The sequence below is a fragment of the Heterodontus francisci genome, chromosome 33 (assembly GCF_036365525.1).
Source record: "Heterodontus francisci isolate sHetFra1 chromosome 33, sHetFra1.hap1, whole genome shotgun sequence".
NCBI lineage: Eukaryota > Metazoa > Chordata > Chondrichthyes > Heterodontiformes > Heterodontidae > Heterodontus > Heterodontus francisci.
Genome location: NC_090403.1, coordinates 45,726,184 through 45,754,054, shown reverse-complemented (window position 1 = coordinate 45,754,054; position 27,871 = coordinate 45,726,184). Strand labels below are relative to the sequence as shown.

At 42.9% G+C, this 27,871-nt stretch overlaps 1 protein-coding gene and 1 long non-coding RNA gene across 3 annotated transcripts in view; one reads left to right on the top strand and one right to left on the bottom strand.

Annotated features, from left to right (window-relative positions):
- Positions 1-425: 425 nt before the first annotated feature.
- psmd3 (proteasome 26S subunit, non-ATPase 3) lies at positions 426-27,625 on the top strand. The gene is made up of 12 exons (XM_068013457.1): positions 426-830; positions 6,527-6,717; positions 8,059-8,196; positions 11,236-11,372; positions 13,029-13,219; positions 15,572-15,675; positions 15,836-15,950; positions 21,203-21,322; positions 23,001-23,104; positions 23,963-24,118; positions 25,343-25,393; positions 27,253-27,625. The coding sequence occupies exons 1-12, from the start codon at positions 641-643 to the stop codon at positions 27,328-27,330; spliced, it is 1,575 nt and encodes a 524-aa protein (XP_067869558.1). The 5' UTR covers positions 426-640; the 3' UTR covers positions 27,331-27,625.
- The window catches only part of LOC137348165 (uncharacterized), a 29,860-nt gene continuing 13,324 nt past the window's right edge, over positions 11,336-27,871 (bottom strand). Inside the window, exons 3-4 of one of the 2 annotated variants that reach the window (XR_010969082.1) lie at positions 19,955-20,625; positions 11,336-11,681 (exon numbers count right to left, since the gene is read on the bottom strand). This is a non-coding gene — a long non-coding RNA (uncharacterized lncRNA). The remainder of the gene's footprint in view (positions 11,682-19,954; positions 20,626-27,871) is intronic. The other variant, XR_010969083.1, reaches the window with a different exon arrangement.

Genomic DNA, 27,871 nt, shown 5'->3' with positions numbered 1-27,871 from the left:
AAGAGCCTGTTTCTTGGCTGTATAACTCTATGACTTTATGACTCCATGACTTCTAGCTCTTGGTCTGTAGCCCTGTAGGATGGGACACCTCAAGTGCACAACCAACTGTTCTTTTAAATGCAGAGTTTCTGCCTCGAGCACACTTTCAGGCAGTGAGGTCCAGGCCCCCAACAACCTCTGGGTGAAAAAATACTCTTCCACCATCTAATCCTTCCACCAATTAATTTAAATCTTTCCCCCCCTGGTTAATGACTATCTCTATCTAAGTGCCTCATAATTTAAAGCAGCTTAATTAAAAATTTGGAGTGGGTGAGCTTCTTGGGCTGAGTGGACTTTGTCCCATCGATGATGGTCGAGTCTGCGCTCGATGCTGCGGGGCTGCGAAGGATGATGCGGCGGTTGATTGTGAGTGGCTGGCGGCTTCCCGGCGGCCAGTGCGGCGCGGCCTACTCGCGGTTTATGCTCAGTCATCGTGGCGGCGGCGGAGAGATAGAGAGCCAGGGAGCCGCAGAGAGAGAGCGCTGAACCCCGGCGGAGCAAAGAGAGAGAGAGAGAGAGAGACCGCAGCTCAACACCGGCCCGCCCTGCCGCGGCCGCCCTCCTTCCCATCCCCATCCCCGGCTCTCGGCCCCGCTCCGGGATGAAGGACACGGCGGGGAAGCACAAGCCCAAGGAGGCCAAGGACCCGGGCCCGGACAAGGCCAAGCTCGCCGCCGCGCCCCCGGCCCCCGATGTGGAGATGAAGGACGTGTCCGCCGAGCCCGAGAGCGAGCAGCCGGAGAGCGGCGGCGAGAAGAGTCAGAAGGAGCTGGATCTCATCACCCTGGAGGGTAAAATACCACAATCAGTGTAACTTAAACCCACTAAAGTCAAATAACCCAGATAATCAGTGGGGGTTAGGGGCAGAGAGCTGGATCTCATCACCCTGGAGGGTAAAATACCACAATCAGTTTAACTTTAAACACATTCTCCCAGATACAGTATCCCTGGGGCTGGGGGAAGATCACTCTTGCACATCAAATACAAATCGATCATCATTATAGAACATAACCTCACTGATAGAAACATTGGGGTGGTAACATGTTCAGGAAATGGGGCTGAAAGTTACACGGATCTCATCACCCTGGAGGGTAAAATATTACAATCAGTGTAACTTTAAACCCACTAAAGTCAAATAACCCAGATAAACAGTGGGGGTTAGGGGCAGAGAGCTGGATCTCATCACCCTGGAGGGTAAAATATTACAATCAGTGTAACTTTAAACCCACTAAAGTCAAATAACCCAGATAAACAGTGGGGGGTTAGGGGCAGAGAGCTGGATCTCATCACCCTGGAGGGTAAAATATTACAATCAGTGTAACTTTAAACACACTAAAGTAAACTATCCTAGATAAACAGTGGGGGTTAGGGGCAGAGAGCTGGATCTGATCACCCTGGAGGGTAAAATATCACAATCGGTGCAACTTGAACACACTCATCTAAAGTCAAATATCTCAGATAAACAGTGGGGGTTATGGGGCAGAAGAGGTGGATCTGATCACCCTGGCAATAACAGAAATTATGCATCATTATTAGAAAATAGAACTTGAATGTTACATAATATATAATATCAAAACAGCAAGTGCTGGAAGTACTCAGCAGGTCTGGCAGCATCTGTGGAGAGAGAAGCAGAGTTAACGTTTCAGGTCTGTGACCTTTCATCAGAACTTGAATGTCTCATACTCTGGGGTAATACAATGTTCAGTCAGGGGCGTAAGGGGCAAAAATGAATCTGATCCCCTTGGAGGATAAAATATTATAATCAATGTTCCAAAAATTAATATAAACTAATGTAATATAAAATATCCAATATAACTAATGGAACCAGAGACACAGAACTGGATGAATCTGATAAATATGGTTGATTAATATATTTAATGAAAATGATTAAGTAATGTAAAAACTTAACATTAATTAAAATGTCCTGTATAAATAGTGAAGATAGTGCTAGAGAGCTGGGTCTGATCTGAAGAAAATTGTAACTCATACATATAAATGGTAGCATACTGGTTATCTTGGCCATGTCAGCCGCATGGAAGATGGCAGGATCCCCAAAGACACATTGTACAGCGAGCTCGCCACTGGTATCAGACCCACCGGCCGTCCATGTCTCCGTTATAAAGACGTCTGCAAACGCGACATGAAATCGTGTGACATTGATCACAAGTCGTGGGAGTCAGTTGCCAGCATTCGCCAGAGCTGGCGGGCAGCCATAAAGACAGGGCTAAATTGTGGCGAGTCGAAGAGACTTAGTAGTTGGCAGGAAAAAAGACAGAGGCGCAAGGGGAGAGCCAACTGTGCAACAGCCCCAACAAACAAATTTCTCTGCAGCACCTGTGGAAGAGCCTGTCACTCCAGAATTGGCCTTTATAGCCACTCCAGGCGCTGCTTCACAAACCACTGACCACCTCCAGGCGCGTATCCATTGTCTCTCGAGATAAGGAGGCCCAAAAGAACTGGTTATCTTACTGGAGTAGTAAATCAGAGGCCTGGACTAATAATCTAGAGATGTGAGTTCAAATCCCACAATGGCAGCTGGGGAATTTAAATTCAATTAATTAAATAAATCTGGAATAAATATTAATCAGTCATGGTGATCATGAAACTGCTGAATTGTCATAAAAATCCATCAGGTTCACTAATGTCCTTTAGGGAAGGAAATCTGACATTCTTACCAGGTCTGGCCTGCTTGTGACTCCAGACTCACAGCAATGTGGTTGACTCTTAACTGCCCACTGAAATGGCCTAGCAAGCCATTCAGTTGTACTCAAGAACATGGCTCACCACCCACTTCTCAAGGGCAAATAGGAATGGGCAGTAAATGGATGAAAGTAGTGGGAGTGTATGCAGAGAGCTGATTTATACACCTAATTGTCTAAATACTTGTGTCCTGTTCGTGTCCTAACTCACACCAACTCCTGTTCGCACATTACCCCTATGCTCCCTGAGCTATATTGGCTTCTGGTTTTCAGATCCCTCCAAGGCCTCACTGTTCCCTATCTCTAACCTCCTCTAGCCCTATAACCCTTTGTGATATCTGCGCGTCTCTAATCGTGGCCTCAAGTAAATTGCACTGTATATTTTATTGTTTTATTTATTTATATAGAGATACTGCACTGAAATAGGCTCTTCAGCCCACTGATTCTGTGCTGACCAACAACCACCCATTTATACTAACCGTACAGCAATCCCATATTCCCTACCACCTACCTACACTAGGGGCAATTTACAATGGCCAATTTACCTATCAACCTGCAAGTCTTTGGCTGTGGGAGGAAACCGGAGCACCTGGCGAAAACCCACGCGGTCACAGGGAGAACTTGCAAACTCCGCACAGGCAGTACCCAGAATCGAACCCGGGTCCCTGGAGCTGTGAATTCTTAAAAATATTATAAAATTGCATTGATTGTGGCAATTGATCATCTGCAGATTATCAGTCAGTCAACATTTAGTATCCAAATCACTAATCAATTGCGTGGAGTGGCCCAGCTGTTGGTATTTTGTTGTCTGATGTTGTCACTAGAACTCTATGCATGTATAACATAATGTGAATAGATTCCACTGTAGTGTAATTTGAAGGCTTTAAGGACAGGAAATAGGAGCTGATCATGACAAGAACAAAAAAACTTACATTTCTATAGCAATGCAAAAGCAAAATGCTGCGGATGCTGGAAATCTGAAATAAAAACAGAAAATGCTGGAAATACTTAGCAGGTCTGGCAGCATCTGTGGAGAGAGAAACACTGTTAACGTTTCAGGATGGTGATCTTTCATCAGAACGCATGAGAATTTAAGTTCTGCTGAAGGGACACAGACCTGAACTGTTAATTTTCAAGTTTGGTTTAACGTTTTATCCAAAAGTCAACAGTTTAAAACAATTTTTAATAGGCGCTGATTTATTTCTTGGCAATCAGATGAAGATTATCATTTGAGAAACCTGCCCCAATCTTACAATGTGGTTGTCATCAAATGTAACTTGCATGGAGCAAGCTGGCTATCATTGCTTTACTGCCATTTCAACTGAATCCTGAGGTTACGTTACAGCCTTGAAGTCATTTCAGCATGCCTGTTATTTTCTAATGTATACATGTTTAATTGGATGTACTTTATTCAAATTTTCTTTACAAAAGTTATAGCTACAGTGGCTCTAAGCTCACTTCTGATGTGCTCTATATAGCTGTACGGGCTTGTTCACCCTAAAGACTTGGTGTTTGTAATGATTTAATGCCAGTTTATAATCTAAGTTCAAGAATGATGGAAGTGCTCACCTTTTTTCCCTGTCATTGTATATGTTCTACATTATACACTGATGAGGAGGAGAAGGATGGGCATTTAGAAAAAAGACATTGACAGTGAGGTTAACAGAGCTGTGTGATTTATTTGTTAATGTAAATGTAACACTTCCTTATACTTTAAAAATAAGTGCTCTGTTGTAAGTGTTCAATTTGGCGGATTATTGGTAGCTGAAACAAATGGTGTGACAAAAAGGCATGGTGCGGGTGGGTTTTTTATTTGTACTGTGGGCGATGCTGGCAAGGCCGTGTTTATTGCCTTTTTCTAGTTGCCCCGAGAAGGTGATGGGCCACCGCCTTGAACCATTGCAATTTTTGTATTGATCTTCCCAACAGATTTTTAGATAAGGGATCCCAGCCTAGTGACCCAGCAAAGTGCTAAAGTTGCAGAAGCATCAGCCTGCAAATCTATTAGTGCTTGGTATGTCTGCCTGCTACTGTTTGTTTTTGATTGTTACTTATTGCTGTATTTCATTGTGTTTTATGTTTGGCTGTGTAGTTGTTCAGAGACCAAAGAGTGAATGTTGCAAGTGATAGATGTGTTGTGAAACCTGCAGCTTTTTGTGACTGGCATAGTTACCCTGTGATTTTTGTATGTTAGCAGAGTATAACAATTCTGTATGGCAAGACAACTTGTATTGCCAAGTGTAGTGGTTAGGACACTTCTGATCTACCCACTCAGTCGGCCAAATTAGATGGGTTTATTTCCGAAAATAACATTTTGGGATGTTATGAGTATTTTGAGACGTGAAGTGTTAAGTGTAGCTTGCTTGGGTGGAACGGCTGATTTTGGGCCATAGTTCTCAGAGCCCTCCACCAATGGGGGTTTCTTTACATCATGTCTGGGTCTGTTGTAGACTAATTGCTTGACATTGTTTGCTTCGTCAACAGCTCCATTATCATCATGTCAGATGGACCTTGGTCTTTTTGCATCTAGCAATTCCTATGTTCAGAGGCCATTCAGAATCAAATCTCTATGTGACTGGTGTTTATAGGCCAGATCAAGTTCTCTTAGTCAGCCAGTTGGAATTTCATGATAATCCAGCGAGTTTTCTTGGCCACAGCCTCATATGAATGCAGTAAATGTCTCATCCTCGTTGCAGGTTACAACAGCTGACAAATTACTAGATTTGGTGACTTCTGTTTTGCACTTGCCACAGTGGCATTTGATCTCATGACCTCTGGGTTGTTCGTCTAATGCCTATAACAAGTACACTATATCTATAATTTCTATCAATACTACATTACTCCATTAATAATATCACCAGGCATGATTTTTCAGTAGTGACAATGTACAGGAGATATTTTTCACCTCATTTTATGTTTGTATAAGGTCTGTGGAGAAAGAGCAGTGGAAATAATCCCGTTCCCATCAGTAACAACTCACATTTATATAGAGCCTTTAGTGTAAAAAAGAAATGCCCAAGGTGCTTCAGAGGCATGTTCAAGAAAATGGACACCAAGTCGAAGAAGGAGATATTAGGAAGGTTGACCAAAAGCTTGGTCATACAGATTGGTTTTAAGGGGCTCATGGAGACAATGAAGCTGAGGGGTTTTGGGGGAGAATTTCAGAGTTTGGAACTCAGTCAGTTAGATGCATAGATGCCATTGTTGGGGCAAAGGCATGGGAGGATGCATAAGAGGAAAAAGAAGCGTGGGGCTGGTTGTAGGACTGGATGACGTTATCGAGTTTGGTGGGTGGGGACAAGGTTACAAAGGGATTTAGATTTGAGGATGAGAATTTTTAATTTGGTATATGTTTTAATGGCAGTGAAATCATAAGATAGACAGCTTCTTTGAACTTCAGTGATTTCTAGAAAACTAGTTAAATTCAAAAGTCTTGTTTGCAATCTTTACAGCTGTTTCTAAATTCAAATATTCATGTATTAGGAATCTGTGCAGTGTGTTAGATCTCTCGTGGAGTTGCTCATAGTGCATTGCAACAATAGGGATCTTATCAACAAACTACGATGGGAAAAATGTTACAGGAAGCAAGTATGATTCCTTTGTAAAATTACGTCTCCCGTTGAAATCTCTGGAGTGTGTTTGTAAGATGCAATTGGGAATGGGTGGGAAATTCTCAATGATGTCACTAGTGTACTGGAACTAGGTGGTAGGAAACAACAAGGATACTGATGCAATTCCTGTTAGTTTAAAACAGATCGTCTTCAAAACATTCTTTATTTTTCCTCCAGATATTAAAGAACACGTGAAGCAGATTGAGAAAGCTGTATCGAGTAAAGAGCCACGGTTTGTTCTGCGGGCTCTGCGAGCACTTCCTTCAACATGCCGCAGATTGAACCCCACTGTCCTTTACAAGGCCATCAATGGCTTCTTCGTGTCAAACACTTCAACGCGGGATTTCCTGCTGGCTTTTCTCGAGGAGGTTAGTGTTGAGCACTAAATGTTATAGAAATAATTTACTGGGTGTTAATGTGTGAATCAGAGGCGATTATTCAGTTGAACGAGGAATTCATTAAGGCCGTCAGATGAATTATTAGAAATAGGAGCAGAAGTAGGCCTTTCAGCCCTTTGAGCCTGTTCTACCATTCGATAAGATTAGAGCTGATCTTTTGTGTACCCTCCCTATCCCCCTATTCTTGATTTCTGTAGTTTCCAAAAAAGAAATCCTTAACTCGTTCATCTTAACTTATTGAAAAGGAATTATCTGGGGTTTGCCATTCAGTCTATGCCTAGGAGTTAATGGTGCCTAAATTTGATTCGCCAAGCTGTCTTGCATTAAATGGTTTAGATTATACTAACATTTGCAACACCAGCCTCCTGTCTGGATCTACACGCTCATTGAAATAACTTTCTTGCTGGTTATCAAAGGCATGAATTAACAATCACTTATTAACTTTAGAGCTATAGATGTAAATATTGATAGTATTAAAATAACTAGTAGTTTGGGTTGATGAAATAGAATTTTACAAAGGCAGTTTAGTTAAGTCATTAACTGCTGAATTTACAGTTATAGAGTCATAGAGAGATACAGCACTGAAACAGGTCCTTCAGCCCACCGAGTCTGTGCCGATCATCAACCACCCATTTATACTAACCCAACATTAATCCCATATTCCCTCTCTCATCCTCACAATTCCCCTACTACCTACACTAGGGGCAATTTACAATGGCCAATTTACCTGTCAACCCGCAAGTCTTTGGCATGTGGTAGGAAACCGGAGCACCCGGAGGAAACCCACGCCGTCACAGGGAGAACTTGCAAACTCCACACAGGCAGTACCCAGAACTGAACCCGGGTCGCTGGTGCTGTGAGGCTACGGTGCTAGCCACTGCACCACTGTGAAATCAGCAGTCTGAGATTGATGTAAATAAGAATAATTTAGGATCCAACTTCTTAGATAGCTGACAAGTTAACATGCATTAAATAGCTAAGCTATTGAATAAAATCTATATGCTTATAATTAGCAATGTTTCCAGAACTTAGACGACCTCGTCCATGTGAGCCAATGCAGATGAACTGGTCACCTCATCTTTCTCTGGAAGGTGGATGTTAGCATTCTAACATATTATTGGCTTCACCCGCAAGGTGTACAATACAGAAAAGCAGTACCATGTGGAGCCTTAAATCACCCAAAGAGTTTCGGGAGGCTTGCATAGCCTGTACATTTTAACTGGTCGAATAAAAGTGACTGCTCTGAAGACAGCATAATGCATTATGTGACAATGAAAACAATTCTATTTTTTAAGTATCGTTCTCTTTTAGCCCATGGATACAGAAGGAGAGGTGCAGTTTCGCCCTCGAACAGGGAAGGCAGCCTCGGTACCTCTTTTACCTGAGGCAGAGGCCTATCTTCAGCTTTTACTAGTCATTTACTTGACAAACAACAAACGATACACTGAGGTGAGTGAGTTTCAACTGCAGAGATAGTCACCCAGTAGAAACTTTTAAGCTGTAAAACTTTAGATGAACAGTAACACAAGTCCCGCTAATTTGTAAATTGCTTAAAAATTAGTTTAATGACTTTATAACTTTTGTAGCAGTTAAAGAAAATAAGCACTTGCATGTATATATTGCCTTTCACGTCCTCTGGGTGAACCAAATTCGAGCACAGTCAACGAATTGCATTTGAAGTGCAGTTACTGTTTTGTAGGGAAATATGACAGCTACTTTGTAGATAAAAAAGTTTCACAAACATCAATGCAATCGATGACTGGACAATGTGGTTTATTGGCGATGGTTGAGGAATATATACTAGCCAGGTCAATAAGAGAACTTCCCTGCTCTTCAATAGTGCAGTGGGATCTTTTATTCCCACCTGAACTGGTAGAACCTCTGTTTAACGTCTCATCCGAAAGACTGCACTTCTGACAGTGTAGTACTCCCTCAGTTCTGCATTGAAGAGTCAGCCTGGAAAACGTGCTCAAGTTAGAGCTCTGCACAGGGTACTTACATGGAGATGAGGTCTGCATAGGAAACCTGACCTGACCCCAAATGCCGGACCCAGAAGTCTGACCTGACCTGACGCATATTGCCGGGTCCCGTCGGGAGCGGGCCGGGTAGCAGGCCTTTACAACAGTACGTGGGTAAAGGCCGGCTACCCGACCCGACCCCGATGGGACCCGACATCATGTGTCAGGTTAGGGTCGGGTCGGACTTCCGTGTCTGGCATTTGGCCTCGGGTCGGGTTTCCTATGCAAACCTTTAGCTCAAGTCTCTGGAGTGGGACTTGAACGAATGGTCTATTGACTCAGATGTGAGAGTGCTGTCACTGAGTCAGAGCTGACACCTAGTTGACAGTTATTCTGTGGTTGGCTAATTTGACCAGGTAATTGAGTATATAGTCTGATTGATCAATGAATACATTGAGCGCCAAAACATACTTCTTGCATTAAGGGATTTTTGAAACTGACTCCACATTTGCATGAATAAAGTGCATAAATTACAATTTTGCAATTAGAAAATAATAGAAAGTTAGCAACTTGCAATGCAGAGAATTTAAAATCTCTGTTTCCTTTGGTAGTTTAATTTGAATCTGATAGCTTTAAAAATTCTAAATGAAAATAAAAGTGGCCAGTCTTAACTTGCACTAGTTTTGCCTCAGTTTGACGCTAAATTCACAGGCCAGGATTTTGTGCTAGTAAATATAGTGAAACTGTCAGTCTTTGCCATCATTACTTCTCTGGAATGGACAGCAACTTCTGGAGTCTGCATGTGCGCTGTTAAATGTGGAAATCCAGAAATTACTGTCAGTGATTCTACGCTTTTTCCTCAGTTTGCCCTGTTGAAGTCCCCGCAGACTGCAATCAATTGGAAATCACTGAACTGATGAGAACTTGCCCTTTTATGCTATTAGTCATGCTGTAAAAATCCTTGAAAAAGTTACACCTTGTTGAATGAGGTGGAACTGGGTTTGTAATTGGGTTTTTAATAACGTACTAAGTTCTTAATTACTGCTGAAAACCTTCTCTAGCCCTGAAAAAACTATTATATTTGTGGAGTGTCACATTTCTCCATTCTGATAAGAATTTCACATACTTTTAATTTTTTTTTTGAGGTTTGTTTATGATAAATCATTTGTATGCCCGAATCATTTATTTTGCTCTCTGTAAATGATAATTTAAAAAAATGCAAGATAATCAATGGTTTTTACTTCCTGGTTTGCTGTCTGTGAGAATATTTCATTGTGATTGGGTGCTTATCCTGCTTGATGACATCGCTGTTGCTGGATGCCTGGAGATCTCTTTGACACGGCACCAGATTCAAATTAATGTCAGGATAGGAGAAAATCCACACCACAACCATCTCTAGATCTTTGTGGGAAGCCTTTTTCAAGGTCAGCAGCATGCCACTGCCAAATCCAGGCCACAGTGTCACTCAGAGAAGTCCCAAGCAAATGAAAAGTTCAACTAGGTTAGAAAGTTTCTCACTTTTGAGGTGAGAGTTACTGTAAAGGCTGGAAAACAGTGGAAGGAGCTTTATCCTATTCCTGGTGTACGCTTGATGCATTTTGTCTTCTGAGCTCTGACGCTCCCATGTTGATGAGAACAAAACATTGGAGCATTGTCTTTTGGCAGCTTCTAGTCCAGCATCTGCTTCAGTTTCTCAGCCTGGATTTTAAATGTGGTCAGTATTTAAAAATAAATTTGGTGACAGTTAAAGTTTTAGTCAGGGGCTAGTTGTGAAAAAGGTGACATTTCAGCTTCCCCAGAGGCCTGATGGATAAAGGCACCACTTGGTGTAGCATTAAACCATAGGTCCCAGACCAGGGAGCACCTGGCTGGATTCAAAGTCTTTATTGAGTTAACTGATCTCAGTCAGGACAGCAATTGCCAGACTACGTTTGACCTCAGTGCCCTTGACAAGGCAGGGGTAGTCATCCAGGGATTCCCACTGTCACGAAACATTGTCCATTGCTCCTGTTGGAAAGAGTGTGTACGTAGATGTCAAGTGAAAACAACTTGCATTTATATAGCAACTTTAACATGGTAAAAACATACCAAGATGACTCACAGGAGCGTTATCTGATAACATCAGATACCGAGCCACATAAAAACCTATTGAAACAGGTGTCCAAAAGTTTGGTCAAAGAGGCAGGTTTTATGGAGCGACCTAAAGGAGGAGAGGGGGGTGGAGAGGGTTAGGAAGGATATTCCAGAGCTCAGGCTCTAGGCAACTGAAGGCACAGTTGCCATTGGAGCAGTGAAACACTGGGATGGCAAGAGGCCAGAATTGGAAGAGTGCAGTGATTTCAGGTCAGTTTCAGCTGTGAAAGCTGCAGTGGTTGAAGATGGTCGCTACTGTTTACCCTTGCATTTGAAGAATACTGACTTGCAAGTGACATTGGAAGGCTCTAGTAGGATATAGCACCTTCAGAATAGAGTGAAAGTTGGTACTAAAGAAAACCCAATGCTCATGGCATTTTCTTTTTTTCTAATACAGGCACAGAAATGCTCAGATGATCTGATGCAAAAGATCGCTGCTCAGAATCGGCGGGCTTTAGACTTGGTTGCAGCTAAGTGCTATTATTACCACGCTCGTGTGTATGAGTTCCTAAATAAGCTCGATGCAGTCAGAAGGTAAGAAAGTTGTTTCACTTTATACCTTTGAACACAATAGTAAAGATTTGTTAACATTACAGTTAAGGATATGACAATAATGAAAATGCAGGAATGTTTTGGGGATTGGTACATCTCGATACAGCCATCAGCAAAAGTTACTACATTTGCTCTCAGATGATGGGTACTAAGCCAATGGCGACCCGCAACGGTCCAGGTTTAATCCCTGTGCTGCATTTGCCGATCTAGTAGTTGGGAGTGCCACAGCTGGAGCTCATTCCACGAGACGAGGAGGAAAAATTTAGACATAGTCCCACTGCTGGTTGCCACCTGCTTAAAGTAAATGTATGTACTTAGAATTATAGAAATATCAGCACAAGTCCATTTGGGCTATTATGTAGGTGCAGGTTCAACATCAGAGTTAGCTAATAAAATTCCGTTTCCCTGTGCCTTTTGATCAGAGCCTCCAGAGATCAGTGATCCTGAAGTGTGAGTATATTTATCCTGCTAAGTTTTCCCCTTTTTGTTCCAAATAGTATCCCCAAAGTAAATGTAGTAGAAGTGTTGCAGAGGTGGAAGTAAATAGGCATGGTGATGGATAGGCTGTGGGGTTTAAAACTCAGCTCGGGGTCACACTGAACACTAAGAATACAGATGGTGTGTTTCAGCTTATGAGGGGTTGTGGAGGGAGGAATTAGTGGCAAAGGAGTTAGGTGTGTGGCAGGCGCTGAAGATGATGGATACCCTAAAAAAATAATAAGACTAAAATGTCCCAAAATACTGGCAGATTTGCTTCAGAGTTTGGTGGGATTGCTGCAGAAATTGGCCTTGAAGTGTTGCAGAATTTAATATTTTCCCTTAAGTGTTTAATTAAATGATCAATTTGCCTTCAGTAGCCACTGAACATAATGCATTTCATAGTAACTCTTTGTGAGAGTAAGATTCTTCTAACCTTCTGCTCTTGTACTTTTAATACCAATCCTAAACCCATAGCCACTTGCTGTAGATTCACAGACCAGGGGAAATCTTTCACTATTTACTCTCTCAGACCCTTTCGTAATCTTGGAACACTTTTACCTCCTTCATGTTCTCCTTTCCAGTGAATACAGCCCAGTTATTCAGGACTCAACTGTATGCTGTCACCCGTGGTATTGTCCCCATGAGTTTAATTTACATCCTCTCCTTGGCTGAGATATCCTTGAGGGGAAACAGAGCCAGCTGCTCAGGCTGACATGTGGAAACTGGCTGTCCAGGCAAGGTTTCAGGGAGTTTTTTTCTATTCATTCATGTGATGTGGGCCTTCCATAACTGCCCTGGCGCAGGTGGTGGTCAGCGGCAATTAATGATGGGCAATAAATGCTGACCTTAACAGCGATGCCCACATCCCATGAGCGAATACAAAAGAAAAAACCCTCTGGCTATAACCCACTGTATCTCCATGATGGGTTAGTCCTCTGATACTCAGTACCTAAGTGAGCATTGGCTGAAGGTCTGGAAGCCTATTGGTGACTGTGGATGCAAACCCCAGTAGGAATTGGTGCTATCAGTGGAAGGGATTAAAATAAAAATAGATGCTTATATGTACTGTACTATGGAAGACCAGAGTGGTGAGTATCTTCACTCTGGCCCTCAGTGTAGTTTTAAAACTTTGTGAATAATTAATCTGTTTTTCCTAAGTTTCTTGCATGCACGTTTGAGGACAGCCACCCTGCGCCACGATGCTGACGGTCAGGCCACTCTGCTGAACCTGTTATTGAGAAACTACCTGCAGTATAACCTGTATGATCAGGCCGAGAAGCTTGTCTCCAAATCCATTTTCCCAGAGCAGGCTAATAACAATGAGTGGGCAAGATATCTTTATTACACTGGTAAGGCTCAGTCCAATCTTGCAACATGAAGTAAATGCTAGACAGTTGTGCCCTTTTACAAGAAAGACTTGCATTTATATTTTGCCTTTCACAACCTCAGAATATCCCAAAGCACTTGACAGCCAATGAAAGTACGTTTGAAGTGTAGTCACTGTTGCAATGTAGGAAGCGCGGCAGCCAATTTGCACACAGCAAGCTTCCACAAACAACGATGTGATAATGATCTTTTTTAGTGATGTTGATTGAGGGATAAGTATTGACCAGGATACCTAGTCCACGTGATTTCACAAATCCAACCCGGCCAATTACTGCCCTATCAGTCCACTCCTGATCATCAGCAAAGTGATGGAAGGGGTCATCGACAATGCTATCGAGCGGCACTTGCTAAGCAATGACCTCACTGATGCTTAGTTTGGGTTCTGCCAGGGCCATTCAGCTCCAGACCTCATTAGTCTTGGTCCAAACATGGACAAAAGAGCTGAACTCCAGGGGTGAGGTGAGAGTGACTGCCCTTGACATCAAGGCAGCATTTGATTGAGTATGGCATCAAGGAGCCCTAGCAAAACTGAAGTCAATGGGAATCGGGGAAAACTCTCCGCTGGTTGGAGTCATACCTAGCACAAAGGAAGATGGTTGTGGTTAGTGGAGGTCAATCAGCTCAGTCGCAGGCTGTCACTGCAGGGGTTCCTCAGGGTAGTGACCTAGGCCCAACCATCTTCAGCTGCTTTATCAATGACCTTCCCTCCATCATAAGGTCAGAAGTGGGGATGTTCGCTGATTGCACAATGTTCAGCACCATTCGTGACTCCTCAGATACTGATGCAGCCCATGCCTATATGCAGCAAGAGTTGGGCAACATCCAGGCTTGGGCTGATAAGTGGCAGGTAACATTCACGCCACACAAGTGCCAGACAATGACCATTTCGAAACGGGAGAGAATCTAACCATCTCCCCTTGACGTTCAGTGGAATTATAATCGCTGAATCCTCCACTATCAACATCCTGGGGGTCACCATTGATCAGAAACTTAAATGGACCAGCCACATAAATGATGTGGCTATAAGAGCAGGTCAGAGACTGGGAATTCTGCAGCAAGTAACTCGCCTCCTGTCTCCTCAATGCCTGTCCACCATCTACAGGGCACAAGTCAGGAGTTTTTTTAAATTCGTTTCATGGGATGTGGGTGTCGCTGGCCAGGAGTGTGATAGAATATTCACCAGTTGCCTGGATAGGTGCAGCTCCAACAACTCCCAAGAAGCTCGGCACCATCCAGGACAAAGCAGCCCGTTTGATTGGCGCCTCATCCACCACCTTCAACATTCACTCCCTCTGCCACCAATGCACAGTGGCAGCAGTGTGTACCATCTACAAGATGCACTGCAGCAACTCACCAAGGCTCCAGAGCACACCACCTTCCCAACCTGCGAACTCTACCACGTGGAAGGACAAAGGCAGCAGATGCTTGGGAACACCACCACCAGCAAGTTCCCCTCCAAGCCACACACTATCCTGACTTGGAACTATATTGCCATTCCTTCACTGTCGCTGGGTCTAATCCTGGAACTCCCTTCCTAACAGCGTTGTTGGTGTACCCACACCCCAAGGATTGCAGCAGTTCAAGAAGGCAGCTCACCACCACCATCTCAAGGGCAAGTAGAGATGGTCAATAAATGCTGGCCTAGCCAGTGACACCCACATTCCCCGAACAAATAAAAAAAAACCTGCTCTTCGTTGAGAGAGTGCCACGGGATCTTATACATCCACCTGGGAGGCTTTGGTTTAATGTCTCATCCAAAAGATAGCACCTCCGATAGTGTGGCTGTCCCTCAGTACTGCCCTGGAGTGTCAGCCCTGATTTTTGTGCTCAAGTTTCTGGAGTAAAACATGAACCCACAAGCTTCTGACTCAGAGGTGAGAATGCTACCTACTGAGTCACGGCTGTTCAATCATTTGGGAATGTAAGCAATATAAAGACATTTGTGAGATATTGCATCTTTTGAAATACCAATTCAATTATTTCCCAGTCACGACACAGCCTTTTCTCTTCTTGTGAATGAGTCACAGTTTTTGAAGTGCTACCAGTAATTACTGTCCATGTTGGCAGATTTTCCATCACTCTCGATGCTGGTGAATACTCCTGTATTACTATCGTGCATTATGCTGTACACAACTTCCCAATGGCTGTGACAGAGATGTTTTGAGTTCCAGCAAAACATCAGTCCATGAATAATTTGTTTGCTCTGCTGAAATCTTTTCTGTAACTGCACACTTTAAACATGCTGATTTGGATATTATTGGTCTTTCCAAGTAAGTTTTTATGATTTAAAAATAAATTCCATTTGTTGCTTTCAGGTCGCATTAAAGCAATTCAGTTAGAATACTCAGAAGCACGAAGAACCCTGACTAATGCTCTGCGAAAGGCACCACAGCACACCGCAGTTGGCTTCAAGCAAACAGTGAGCCAAAAACTTGCAGCTTTGTTTAAAAAAAAATTATATCTTAACGTTGTAATTTTAAAAAATACTCCCTTAAATATTATTCCTCTTAAATATACTGGTGGCTGCATAAATTTGTTAACAGAAATAATTTTATGAGGAATGTGTATTTCATTACTAGGTTCATAAGTTGCTGATTGTGGTGGAGTTACTATTGGGTGAGATCCCAGACAGGCTACAGTTCCGACAACCATCGCTCAAGCGGTCCCTGATGCCGTACTTCCTGCTCACTCAGGGTCAGTAGAAGGCAGCTCGACATTTTAATTTTAAAGCAGATTTCAGGTTTTCTTCCCTAGGAAACTGATTACTGTGAAACTTGCTTGTGAGTTAGGGAGGTGAAGATTGCCTTGTATGCAACAATAATGTATCACCAATGCACTTATTTACAACCTAACTGACAGTGCCATTTAGTTGAAGTAAATTGTTTCACCTCTTCAGCCATCTTAAACCACTTTTTTTTTGCAACTTTTCACAATATTGCATAATGCAATACTGTAAGGAGGAAGTATTCATTCTTGGTAGTAGTTTAGCCACACTGCAAAGATGTGGAATTCAGCATTAAGGCAAATTAAATTAGCAATTAATTTTGTTGTTGGTATCGACTCGATGGGCCGAGTGGCCTCCTCCTGTGCCGCAATGACTATGACTTTAATAACTCTATGTTTTGTCGTTTGAGACAGTCAATGTATGGTACCAACAGTTGCAGTTTATGTTCAAAACTTATGCTTTTTAAAAATTCATTCTTGGGATGTGGGCTTCGCTGGCAAAGCCAGCATTCGTTGCCCATCCCCAATTGCCCTTGAGAAGGTGGTGGTGACCGCCTTTGAACCGTTGCTGTCCACGTGGTGTTGGTACACCCACAGTGCTGTTAGGGAGTTCCAGGATATCGACCTGGCGACAGTGAAGGAACGGCACAGAAAGAAGCCATTTGGCCCATTGTGTCTGCACTGGCCGAAAAACAAGCCACCCAGGAACAGCGATATAGTTCCAAGTCAGGATGGTGAGTGACTTGGAGGAGAACCTGCAGGTGATGCTGTTCCCATGCGTCTGCTGCCTTTGTCCTTCTAGGTGGTAGAGATCGCAGGTTTCGAAGGTGCTGTTGCAAGAGCTTTGGCGCGATTAACTCAGTATGATTATTTTGATCTAATCCTGTGAGTTGAAGTTGAGTGTGCTCCTGATTTCATAAACTTCCATAAGCTTCATTTTAGGCCCTGTGCACTATTAGCAACACAGAACTTGGCTATCTGCTGTTTTGTTAAAATTACAACAGTTTTTCCATTACTAAAACATGGAGCTGTAGGCACAATGCTTTAGTATCTCTGTCTTCTGTGGTTTTGAAATCAGCCGAGGTCAAATTTTTGGCCAGACGTGAGATGATTTAGAGCAGCCTCAATCAAGATCACACTGAATGTGAAGAACAAACAAAAAATAGTACAGAACAGGAACAGGCCATTCGGCCTTCCAAGCCTGCGCCGATCTTGATGCCTGCCTAAACTAAAACCTTCTGCACTTCCGGGGTCCGTATCCCTCTATTCCCATCCTATTCATGCATTTGTCAAGATGCCTCTTAAACGTCGCTATCGTACCTGCTTCCACCACCTCCCCCGGCAGCAAGTTCCAGGCACTCACCACCCTCTGTGTAAAGAACTTGCCTCGCACATCCCCTGTAAACTTTGCCCCTCGCACCTTAAACCTATGCCCTCTAGTAACTGACTCTTCCACCCTGGGAAAAAGCTTCTGACTATCCACTCTGTCCATGCCGCTCATAACTTTGTAAACCCCTATCATGTCGCCCCTCCACCTCCGTCGTTCCAGTGAAAACAATCCGAGTTTATCCAACCTCTCCTCATAGCTAATGCCCTCCAGACCAGGCAACATCCTGGTAAACCTCTTCTGTACCCTCTCCAAAGCCTCCACGTCCTTCTGGTAGTGTGGCGACCAGAATTGCACGCAATATTCTAAGTGTGGCCTAACTAAGGTTCTGTACAGCTGCAGCATGACTTGCCAATTTTTATACTCTATGCCCCGACCGATGAAGGCAAGCATGCCATATGCCTTCTTGACTCCCTTATCCACCTGTGTTGCCCCTTTCAGTGACCTGTGGACCTGTATGCCCAGATCTCTCTGCCTGTCAATACTCCTAAGGGTTCTGCCATTTACTGTATACCTCCCACCTGCATTAGACCTTCCAAAATGCATTACCTCACATTTGTCCGGATTAAACTTCATCTGCCATTTCTCTGCCCAAGTCTCCAACCGATCTATATCCTGTTGTATCCTCTGACAATCCTCATCACTATCCGCAACTCCACCAACCTTTGTGTCGTCCGCAAACTTACTAATCAGACCAGCTACATTTTCCTCCAAATCATTTATATATACTACAAAGAGCAAAGGTCCCAGCACTGATCCCTGCGGAACACCACTAGTCACATCCCTCCATTCAGAAAACCACCCTTCCACTGCTACCCTCTGTCTTCTATGACCGAGCCAGTTCTGTATCCATCTTGCCAGCTCACCCCTGATCCCATGTGACTTCACCTTTTGTACCAGTCTGCCATGAGTGACCTTGTCAAAGGCTTTACTGAAGTCCATATAGATAACATCCACTGCCCTTCCTTCATCAATCATCTTTGTCACTTCCTCAAAAAACTCAATCAAATTAGTGAGACACGACCTCCCCTTCACAAAACCATGCTGCCTCTCACTAATAAGTTCGTTTGTTTCCAAAAGGGAGTAAATCCTGTCTAATAATTTCCCTACCACTGACGTAAATCTCACCAGTCTATAATTTCCTGGATTATCCTTGCTACCCTTCTTAAACAAAGGAACAACATTGGCTATTCTCCAGTCCTCTGGGACCTCACCTGTAGCCAATGAGGATGCAAAGATTTCTGTCAAGGCCCCAGCAATTTCTTCCCTTGCCTCCCTCAGTATTCTGGGGTAGATCCCATCAGGCCCTGGGGACTTATCTACTTTAATGCTTTGCAGGACACCCAACACCACCTCCTTTTTGATAATGAGATGACTGAGACTATCTACACTCCCTTCCCTAGGCTCATCATCCACCAAGTCCTTCTCTTTGGTGAATACTGATGCAAAGTACTCATTTAGTACCTCGCCCATTTCCTCTGGCTCCACACATAGATTCCCTTCTCTGTCCTTGAGTGGGCCAACCCTTTCCCTAGTTACCCTCTTGCTCTTTATATGCGTATAAAAAGCCTTGGGATTTTAATTAATCCTGTTTGCCAATGACTTTTCATGACCCCTTTTAGCCCTCCTGACTCCTTGCTTAAGTTCCTTCCTACTGTCTTTATATTCCTCCAGGGATTCGTCTGTTCCTAGCCTTCCAGCCCTTACGAATGCTTCCTTTTTCTTTTGAACTAGGCTCTCAATATCCCGTGTTATCCAAGGTTCCCGAAACTTGCCAAACTTATCCTTCTTCCTCACAGGAACGTGCTGGTCCTGGATCTAATCAAATGACGTTTGAAAGACTCCTCCCACATGTCAGATGTTGATTTACCCTCAATCAGCCGCCCCCAATCTAAATTCTTCAGTTCCTGCCTAATATTATTATAATTAGCCTTCCCCCAATTTAGCACCCTCACCGGAGGACTACTCTTATCCTTATCCACAAGTTCCTTAAAATTTATGGAATTATGGTCACTGTTCCCGAAATGCTCCCCTACTGAAACTTCGACCACCTGGCCGGGCTCATTCCCCAATACCAGGTCCAGTACGGCCCCATCCCTAGTTGGACTATCTACATATTGTTTCAAGAAGCCCTCCTGGATGCTGCTTACAAATTCTGCCCCATCCAAGCCCCTAGCACTAAGTGAGTCCCAGTCAATATAGGGGAAGTTAAAATCACCCACCACTACAACCCTGTTACCTTTACATCTTTCCAAAATCTGTCTACATATCTGCTCCTCTACCTCCCGCTGGCTGTTGGGAGGCCTGTAGAAAACCCCCAACATCGTGACTGCACCCTTCCTATTCCTGAGCTCCACCCATATTGCCTCGCTGCACGACCCCTCCGAGGTGTCCTCCCACAGTACAGCTGTGATATTCTCCGTAACAAGTAATGCAACTCCCCCACCTCTTTTACATCCCCCTCTATCCTGCCTGAAGCTTCTAAATCCTGGAACATTTAGCTGCCAATCCCTCAACCAAGTCTCTGTAATAGCAACAACATCATAGTTCCAAGTACTAATCCAAGCTCTAAGTTCATCTGCCTTACCTGTTATACTTCTCGCATTGAAACAAATGCACTTCAGACCACCAGTCCCGCTGTGCTCTGCAACATCTCCCTTCAGGACAAACTGTCCCTAATTTGGTGGAAGCACTCAGGCACCACAGGAATGTCTCTTCTGGAGACTGATCGGAGGTTCAGGGTAGAATGCACTATTGGGACAGAATAAAACAAGATGTTGAACCTGCGACTACCTGCAGCCCTGGAAATTCAGCCTCAAAGCATAGAAATTGTGTCCTATTTGTGCGACTTTTTTATTAGTTGATTTGTCTCATTTGAATTTTGCTGATCTGGTGTTTTTTTTTATTCATTCATGGGATGTGGGCGTCACTGGCTATGCCAGCATTTATTGCCCATCCCTAATTGCTCTTGAGAAGGTGGTGGTGAGCTGCCTTCTTGAACCGCTGCAGTCCATGTGAGCTAGGTACACCCACAGTGCTGTTAGGAAGGGAGTTCCAGGATTTTGATCCAGTGACAGTGAAGGAACGGCGATATAGTTCCAAGTCAGGATGGTGTGCGACTTGGATGGGAACTTGCAGGTGGTGATGTTCCCATGCATCTGCTGCTCTTGTCCTTCGAGGTGGTAGAGGTCACGGGTTTGGAAGGTGCTGTCTCTGGAGCCTTGGTGCGTTTAGGGCGGTTTTACTGATGTTACCTCCCTGGCGGATAAATGGTACATCAGAACACTGTCACTATCATCAACTTAAGATGCAAGCAAATTTATGAGAACATAGATTTAAACTTTGTACCCCCTGCGGTTCCATGGTACTTAACTGAGCCCACAAAGACAAAAAGCTTAGGCACCATGTGGAAGTTTTAAACTGCCTCGTGCTAGAAGCATATGATGCTGGCACACTGGGTGCCACAAGCACACGCCATCAAATTTCAGAAATGCTAAATTTAAAGTTTTGATCTTAGAAATGCAATTATATTATTGTAATGACTGGCAGTAATTTTAATTTGTTTTATTGGGTCTTAAGATAATTCTTTTGTGCTGTTCATTGAATTTGCTTTGGTGTTTTGCAAAGAAAGGTTTGCTCTCTTTTCTTTCTGTATACTGCAGTTGCCATAGTTTAATAGGATCTTTTCCTTGAGCTGCTTATATTTTAATTCTGTTTAAAATCTATTGCATTTAAAATGAAATCATTTACCATTTGTCCTGAACAAGCTGTACTCACACTGTTCTCGATAAGGGCAAATAGCTTCACATTTCTGTCTTCCACCCCCCACCACTAGCTGTGCGAACTGGGAACTTGGCCAAGTTTAACCAGGTTTTAGAGCAGTTTGGAGAAAAGTTTCAGACTGACGGCACCTACACTCTGATCATCCGCCTGCGACACAACGTCATCAAAACAGGTCAGAATACGGTCTTGAAATATTAACCATTGCAGCTTTTCATCTGCTGTCAGTTCATTTATTTCACCTGCTCCCAGGGCAGCAAATCTTGATTGACCTAATTTGGGAATTCCATATTCTGGTTCATGTTTTGTGTACACACTTTCTAGCAATTCTGCTTGCACTTCTAGGAGTCGAGTCAGCTGTTGAGCTCCCTACTGACTCAGTAAGTAGATGTTCTGTATAGTGTGGTACTGAGCCACACAAACCACAAAATATGATCTGGTTTGATTCTCAGTCCATGCTGATCTCAGCTAGGGTTGGAGTAAGGAAACAACAGTTGACTTCAATGTTCCTGAGTTGGGAGAGAGAAAAATAGTCCGTGTTCCTGTTCCTGTTTCTACCCACTACCCAGTGACCCCAAAGCTGGAAAGGGCACATGTGTAAACAGCAGAAAATGCATGAGTCTTCGTCATCACTGCCCATTTGCTCCATCTGATTGATATAAGGTTTCAATAAGTAATTTAAAGGTATTGCTAGTTATATAAGCCCAGATCCTGGTGGATGAGAGACCACAGCACAGCTACTCTAATTTGGCATTACAGTGGCAATTTCACTCAGAGAACACAATTACCAATGGTGTGCGAAATGGAAAATTCACATTAGTGCAGTAGTGTGTATCTGAGGCTTACGGTGCACTGTCAGCATGGAAGAGGGTGTCAGTTATACACTCACATTTAAGGTGACCCAGTATAAGACAAGCCCCTCTGTTTTGCAGTGCAAAAAATAAATGACTGGTGTATAAGGCAGTCAACATTTCAACTGTATTGAAACCCTACCTTCAAACAGCAGCACATGACAGAACATCACGTAGTTTACCAGTTTTATAATGAGGTCTCAAGGTTAGAAAGAATTAGCTTGTATTTATATAATGGTTCAGGCTGGTAATTGACTCTCGAGCTTCTGTTCCCCTCTATTGGGCTTTTGCTTTATTACTGTTTTCTCTCTCTTTCATATTAAAATGTTGTCTGACGTTGGATCCCTATCCTTACTTAAAAATTTACTTAAGATTTGATTTCTGGTCACCTATTCCTTCCTGTATTAGTGAGCAGCAGCAGGTGTGACAGTCAGCAAATTAATGTTCTGCTTTTTCAGGAGACAAGGTGACATATTGCCCAGAATGTAAAAAAAAATGGACTTTAATACATGTGTATTTTATGCACTGTCACTGCAGCACAAGGATAGAAACTGGCATCTTTTCTTTCAACAATGTGGCTTTTAAGGAAGGATCGCCTTGCAGAATTGGCACAGTATTTTAAAATATCCAAATATTAGAGAAAGGACAGGAGCAGACCGGGAACTGGAGAGGCCAGTGGCACATTGCGAACCTGAGAGAGGGAAGCAGTAGACTGGGAGGGCAAGAGTCCAGAACTTGGGGGGGGGGGGGGGGGGGGGGGGGAGGTGGAGTACAGGAACAGGCCGAAAACAAATGCATGCGTTCCTAGAGTGAGCTACAGAACTATTTATTACAATGATTCTCATAATAAGATTGCCTTCCTCTGTTTAGTCCACTGCCCTCATAAAATAAAAAGCCCTGATATCTTTGGTATGTTTTGTGAATGCTTGCTATATAAGTGTAATATCTAAAAATTAAATATTTGATTCTTCAGTTTTTAAAATCTCTTTTATTCTCCTACAGGTGTAAGGATGATTAGCTTATCATACTCCCGCATCTCTCTCACTGACATCGCACAGAAACTGCAACTGGACAGCCCTGAAGATGCTGAGTTTATAGTTGCCAAGGTAACTTGAATAGGAGAGGCTGTCAGAATTCTAAAATTAAAAACAATAAGTACCGCGAGCGCACAGCATATTAGTCAGCATCTGAAAGGTATAGATTAATATTTCAGGCTGGCGTACTTGCTTTACATTTTGTATTTTTAACTTTCCAATAAAAATATTGAGTTTTATCATTTTTCTCAAACCAATGTTGACTTTATGATCGATTTATAATGTGGTGGGTGGAAGGCCAGTGTGCTATGAAGTCCAGATATATGAAGTCCAGATTTCAAGGGGATAGTACTTCCCTGTGGGTTGGGGAATAGCTTCCCTGGGTCAGTCTTAGCAACACCTAGCTCCCAGGTACAAATGCCCATCGACCTCCTAGTTGGAAAATGGAATGTGATACTAAAACCCGAGAAGGAGCGATGGGAAAATTAAAATAACGTTTGAAAAATGTGATTGGCACAGTGGTGGTTTTCATCTGGTGACCTATGAGGTCTTGAACATCAGATGAAGTGGAATTTAATCACTGAAGAAGTCAGCATAAGCAGGGGCTCGGCTACACTTTGCCTGTTTTCCCTGTACATTGGCTATGGCAGCTGAGTTGTTGCGACTCAGTGCTTTGCTGCCCAAGCAGTCAACTCTTGCTTTAAAAATCCTGGAGCAGGTAGTGATTAGAATAAGCACAGCACTGGGGGTCTCGGCAGGTAGACTGAACTGAGGTGGAGGAGAAATTCTGATGTGGGGAGTATTTGGAGGGGCTCTCTGCCAGAGTGCCAAGAACCTTGTTTTGAGTGGCCTCGGATTAAGCAGGAAGAAAGTCGTCCGATCAGTATCCAGTGAGAGGAAGGGAGAAACGTTCTTTTTTTTTTTATCCAGGCCATTCGCGATGGAGTGATTGAAGCCAGTATTAACCATGAAAGAGGATATGTCCAGTCCAAAGAGACCATCGACATTTATGGCACACGGGAGCCTCAGCTGGCATTCCACCAGAGAATCTCCTTCTGTCTGGATATCCACAACATGTCTGTCAAAGTAAGAAACACAACTGGCTGTTTTCATAGTTGATTGAGTTTAATTTTTGGATAAGAAACAAACAACTAAGACTGGCATTGGTGAATTATCTCTGGTCCCATAGTTTTCAGATTGGAGTGATACATAATTCAACCTTTTTTTAAGCTTAAGGTTGGATTATATTGCTTAGCTGATCTCATTCAGATGACTGGGTCGATAGTCACGTAGACCAAATGCTTTTCTCAGCAGCACTTGCTCTTTCACATTCTTTCTACTACCCTGTCTGGTTGTGCAGTGTTTGTGAGGGAGTGAAAGCAACTTTTTCATTCATGGGATGTGGGTGTCGCTGGCAAGGCCAGCATTTATTGCCCATCCCTAATTGCCCTTGAGAAGGTGGTGGTGAGCCACCTTGTTGACAGCTGAGCAGCTTGCTAGGCCATTTCCAAGAACAGTGAAGAGTCAACCACATTGCTGTGAGCCTGGAGTCACATATAAGCCAGACTGGGTAAGGATGGCAGTTTCCTTCCCTAAAGGACATTCGTGAACCAGGTGTGTTAACGACAAGGTTAATGGTCACCATTACTGATACCAGCTCTTTTTTTAAATTCCAGATTTATTTAATTACCTGAATTTAAATTTCCCAGCTGCCGTGGTGGGATTTGAACTCATGTCTCCGCCTCTGGATGTCTAGTCCAGTAATATAACCACTATTCTGCTGTTCCCGATGAGGAATGAACTATGAGCGAGGAACCCATTCAAGTGGTGCAGTTTATATGGGTTTGGTAGAATCTGATTCTCTAGCAACTGCCTTTATTCTTTAGCTTCTGATGTATAGTTCACAAAAATATTCCTATTCAACAAAAGGATTATGTGGCAAGATTATTTTCCAACAATTGATGCCATTTTCTATAAATATTGTCTTATTTGAAGGCTAGCATTGTCTGGCCCAGTGCCACATGTGTGTGGCTGCGCTGGGATTATTGACTTTCACTTCTCTTTGAAGTGAGTCAAAAACTCTGTAGCCATAAAGTGCTCAATGTACTAACCCATTTTAGAGCCAGTAGAGCTCTGCGATGGAAAGCATTCAGGTTTGACAAACTATCACAGTTCAGTATTCTGTCTCCAGAGCTAATAGGATGTCCCTGAAGGCAATTCTATTGTATCGGAATATAAAAAAGGACTTCTTATTTAGAACTTATAATTTCTAACCCCAAGAAATCTCAATTGTCTGCCTCTGCTTTACAGGCAATGCGATTCCCACCTAAGTCATACAACAAAGACCTGGAGTCAGCCGAGGTGAGGTTTCCATTGATGAAAGTAACAAATGTGATTATGGGGAAAGTGTTTGATGCTTTGATGATGGGGGGGGGCGGGCAGCAGAATAGATCACCTGGAAGGACTGATCAGAGAGGCTGCTTCAGAAGGTAATGTTTGACCAATTCAGTGAATTTCTTTGAGGAGGTTACAGGTCTGTTGGGTGAAGATCAGGCAGTGGATGTTATCTGCCTAGATTTTGGGACGGCATGTATGCAACAGACTGATTCCCATGTATTCCCATGGGATAGATGCCAGAGTAATAGGCTGTGTTGATGTGTATCTGTAGACTGCAAAGTTGGTAGAGTGTGGAGAGGTGCCATTGGTTGGGGATCAGTGTTGGGATTACTGCTTTTATGTTTTTTTATATATAAATTAGAGGACAGAGTATTTCCAGGGTGTCTACGTTTGTGGATGCCACCAAATTGGATGCAGGGACTAGTATGATAATGTGTGATCACTTAAGGAGATTTGTCAAGCTAGGTAAATGGGCATAGAGGTAGCAGATGGAGTTCAAAATAATATGGTCAAAGTGATGAAATAAGTTAGAAGCACAGATGTGGAATGCAGATTAAATGATCGCCTGGAATGCACTGCCTGAGAGTATGGTGGTGGCACATTCAATTGTGGCTTTCAGAAGGGGATTGGTTAATTATCTGAAGAGAAAAATTTGCACGGCTATGGGGAAAAGACAGGGGGTGGGACTCTTAGAGAGCCCGTATGGATATGACTGGCCGAATGGTTTTTCTTCTGTGCTGTAGCCATTCTGTGACCTGCTTCAGGTGACAGAGCAGGAGTGAGATCTAGGAAGTTTGTTGGTTAAATTGTTAAAATGAGTTTCATGGGCAGTAAAGAAAACAAGTAGAATATTGGACGTACAGCTCAAGGTTCTAACTTGTAAGACTGAGGCTGATGTTGAAGTTTGTTCCGACCTTGATAAGGCCAAATCTGGATTAATGTATTTAATTTGGGTGTTCAGTGTTATTAGGTGTAGAATTATTGGTGGGGATATAAACGGTGGCTATGACGTTAACTCCTGAACTTGAGGGAAATTACGCATAAAGTTTTGTGTTCCCTGGCATGTCACTGAATGAGACATAGTTGAGTTTGTCTAGATTTTCACGGCCGTGGAGAATATGGATTCAGGAAAGTTCTTCTGGTGGCACAGAATCAAGAACACGATTTAAAGTTAAGGGTGTCAAATGAAATTAGGAGCTTTAAGGAATTGTTAAGTTAAAATAGGATAATGGAATTACGGAATAGAAAACCATGGTAAGGTTTTAAAAAAGGACTGGATAAATTCCTATTGGGAAAGGTGATGGAGGCCCATTAATTTTGGAATCTCAGTGACATAGCACTTTTGCATCAAGAGGTTCTGGGTTCAGCTCCTGCTTCAAGACTTGAGCTTATAACAGTGACAAACAGCCCAATGCAATCCTTAGAGAGTGCTGCTTGCTGGAGGTCCCATCCTTCAGATGGGACATTGAGTCAACGTCCCATTTTCTTGTTCCAGTGATTCAGATAAATTTTAAAGATCTCATGGCACTGGTTGAAGAAGAGCAGGGAACTCTCTGTCCTCGCCAACTCCTTAATCCAACTCCACCAAAGGAGACTAGTCTTTTTAGCTGCTTTTGGGATCTTCCTGTACACAACCCAGCTGTGCTTACTTAACAGGAGTCGTTCACTTCCAAGTAATTAATTGTATTGGAGGTTTTTTTTAAACATTAGTACGATACATGATACAGATCTATAGCGCTATATACATAAAAGCTGCTTTTTTTTTTCAAATGAATTTGCATGATAGTGTTGTACAGACTTTCAAATGCCCGTCTGCCTTACAGGAGCGGCGAGAACGGGAACAGCAAGACCTGGAGTTTGCAAAAGAAATGGCAGAGGATGATGATGATGGATTCCCATGAGCCTGTATGGGATTTTGATTCTGAAATGTTTGGAGTACTGTAACTGCAAACAGTAAAGATAAATAAAACCAGAATCGTGACTTTAAAGTATGGTGGAAGCCCTTTAATAGACTCAAGTCTGTCAGCATGTTTGAGAATGGGAATGTTATACTCTGTCCAGGTTTGACACATGTTTACCTGCTTTTATTTCTCTTCATTCACTGTTGTTTTCCTAGGAATAGTTACCTTTGTCCCTTTAAACCTTGTAAACAATAACTTACTGATAAATATATGGTCAATAAAACTGATAAATACTTGTGATTTATTATTTTTCCTTATGTGAGTTACTAAAATGACAAGACAGCTGAGCCCAGTCGAACCAAATTTTAACATCTTCACTTGCATGTTGCTTTCTGAATGCTTCAAACAGTACAGAAGAATTATCTATTCTCAGCCCTCGACAGTGAGGAGTTTTTGATAAGTACATAGAACACACTGAGCTTCACAACACCTCAACTTTAATTTTTACCAGTGGTCCATGTTTATCAATTGAAAGTATTGC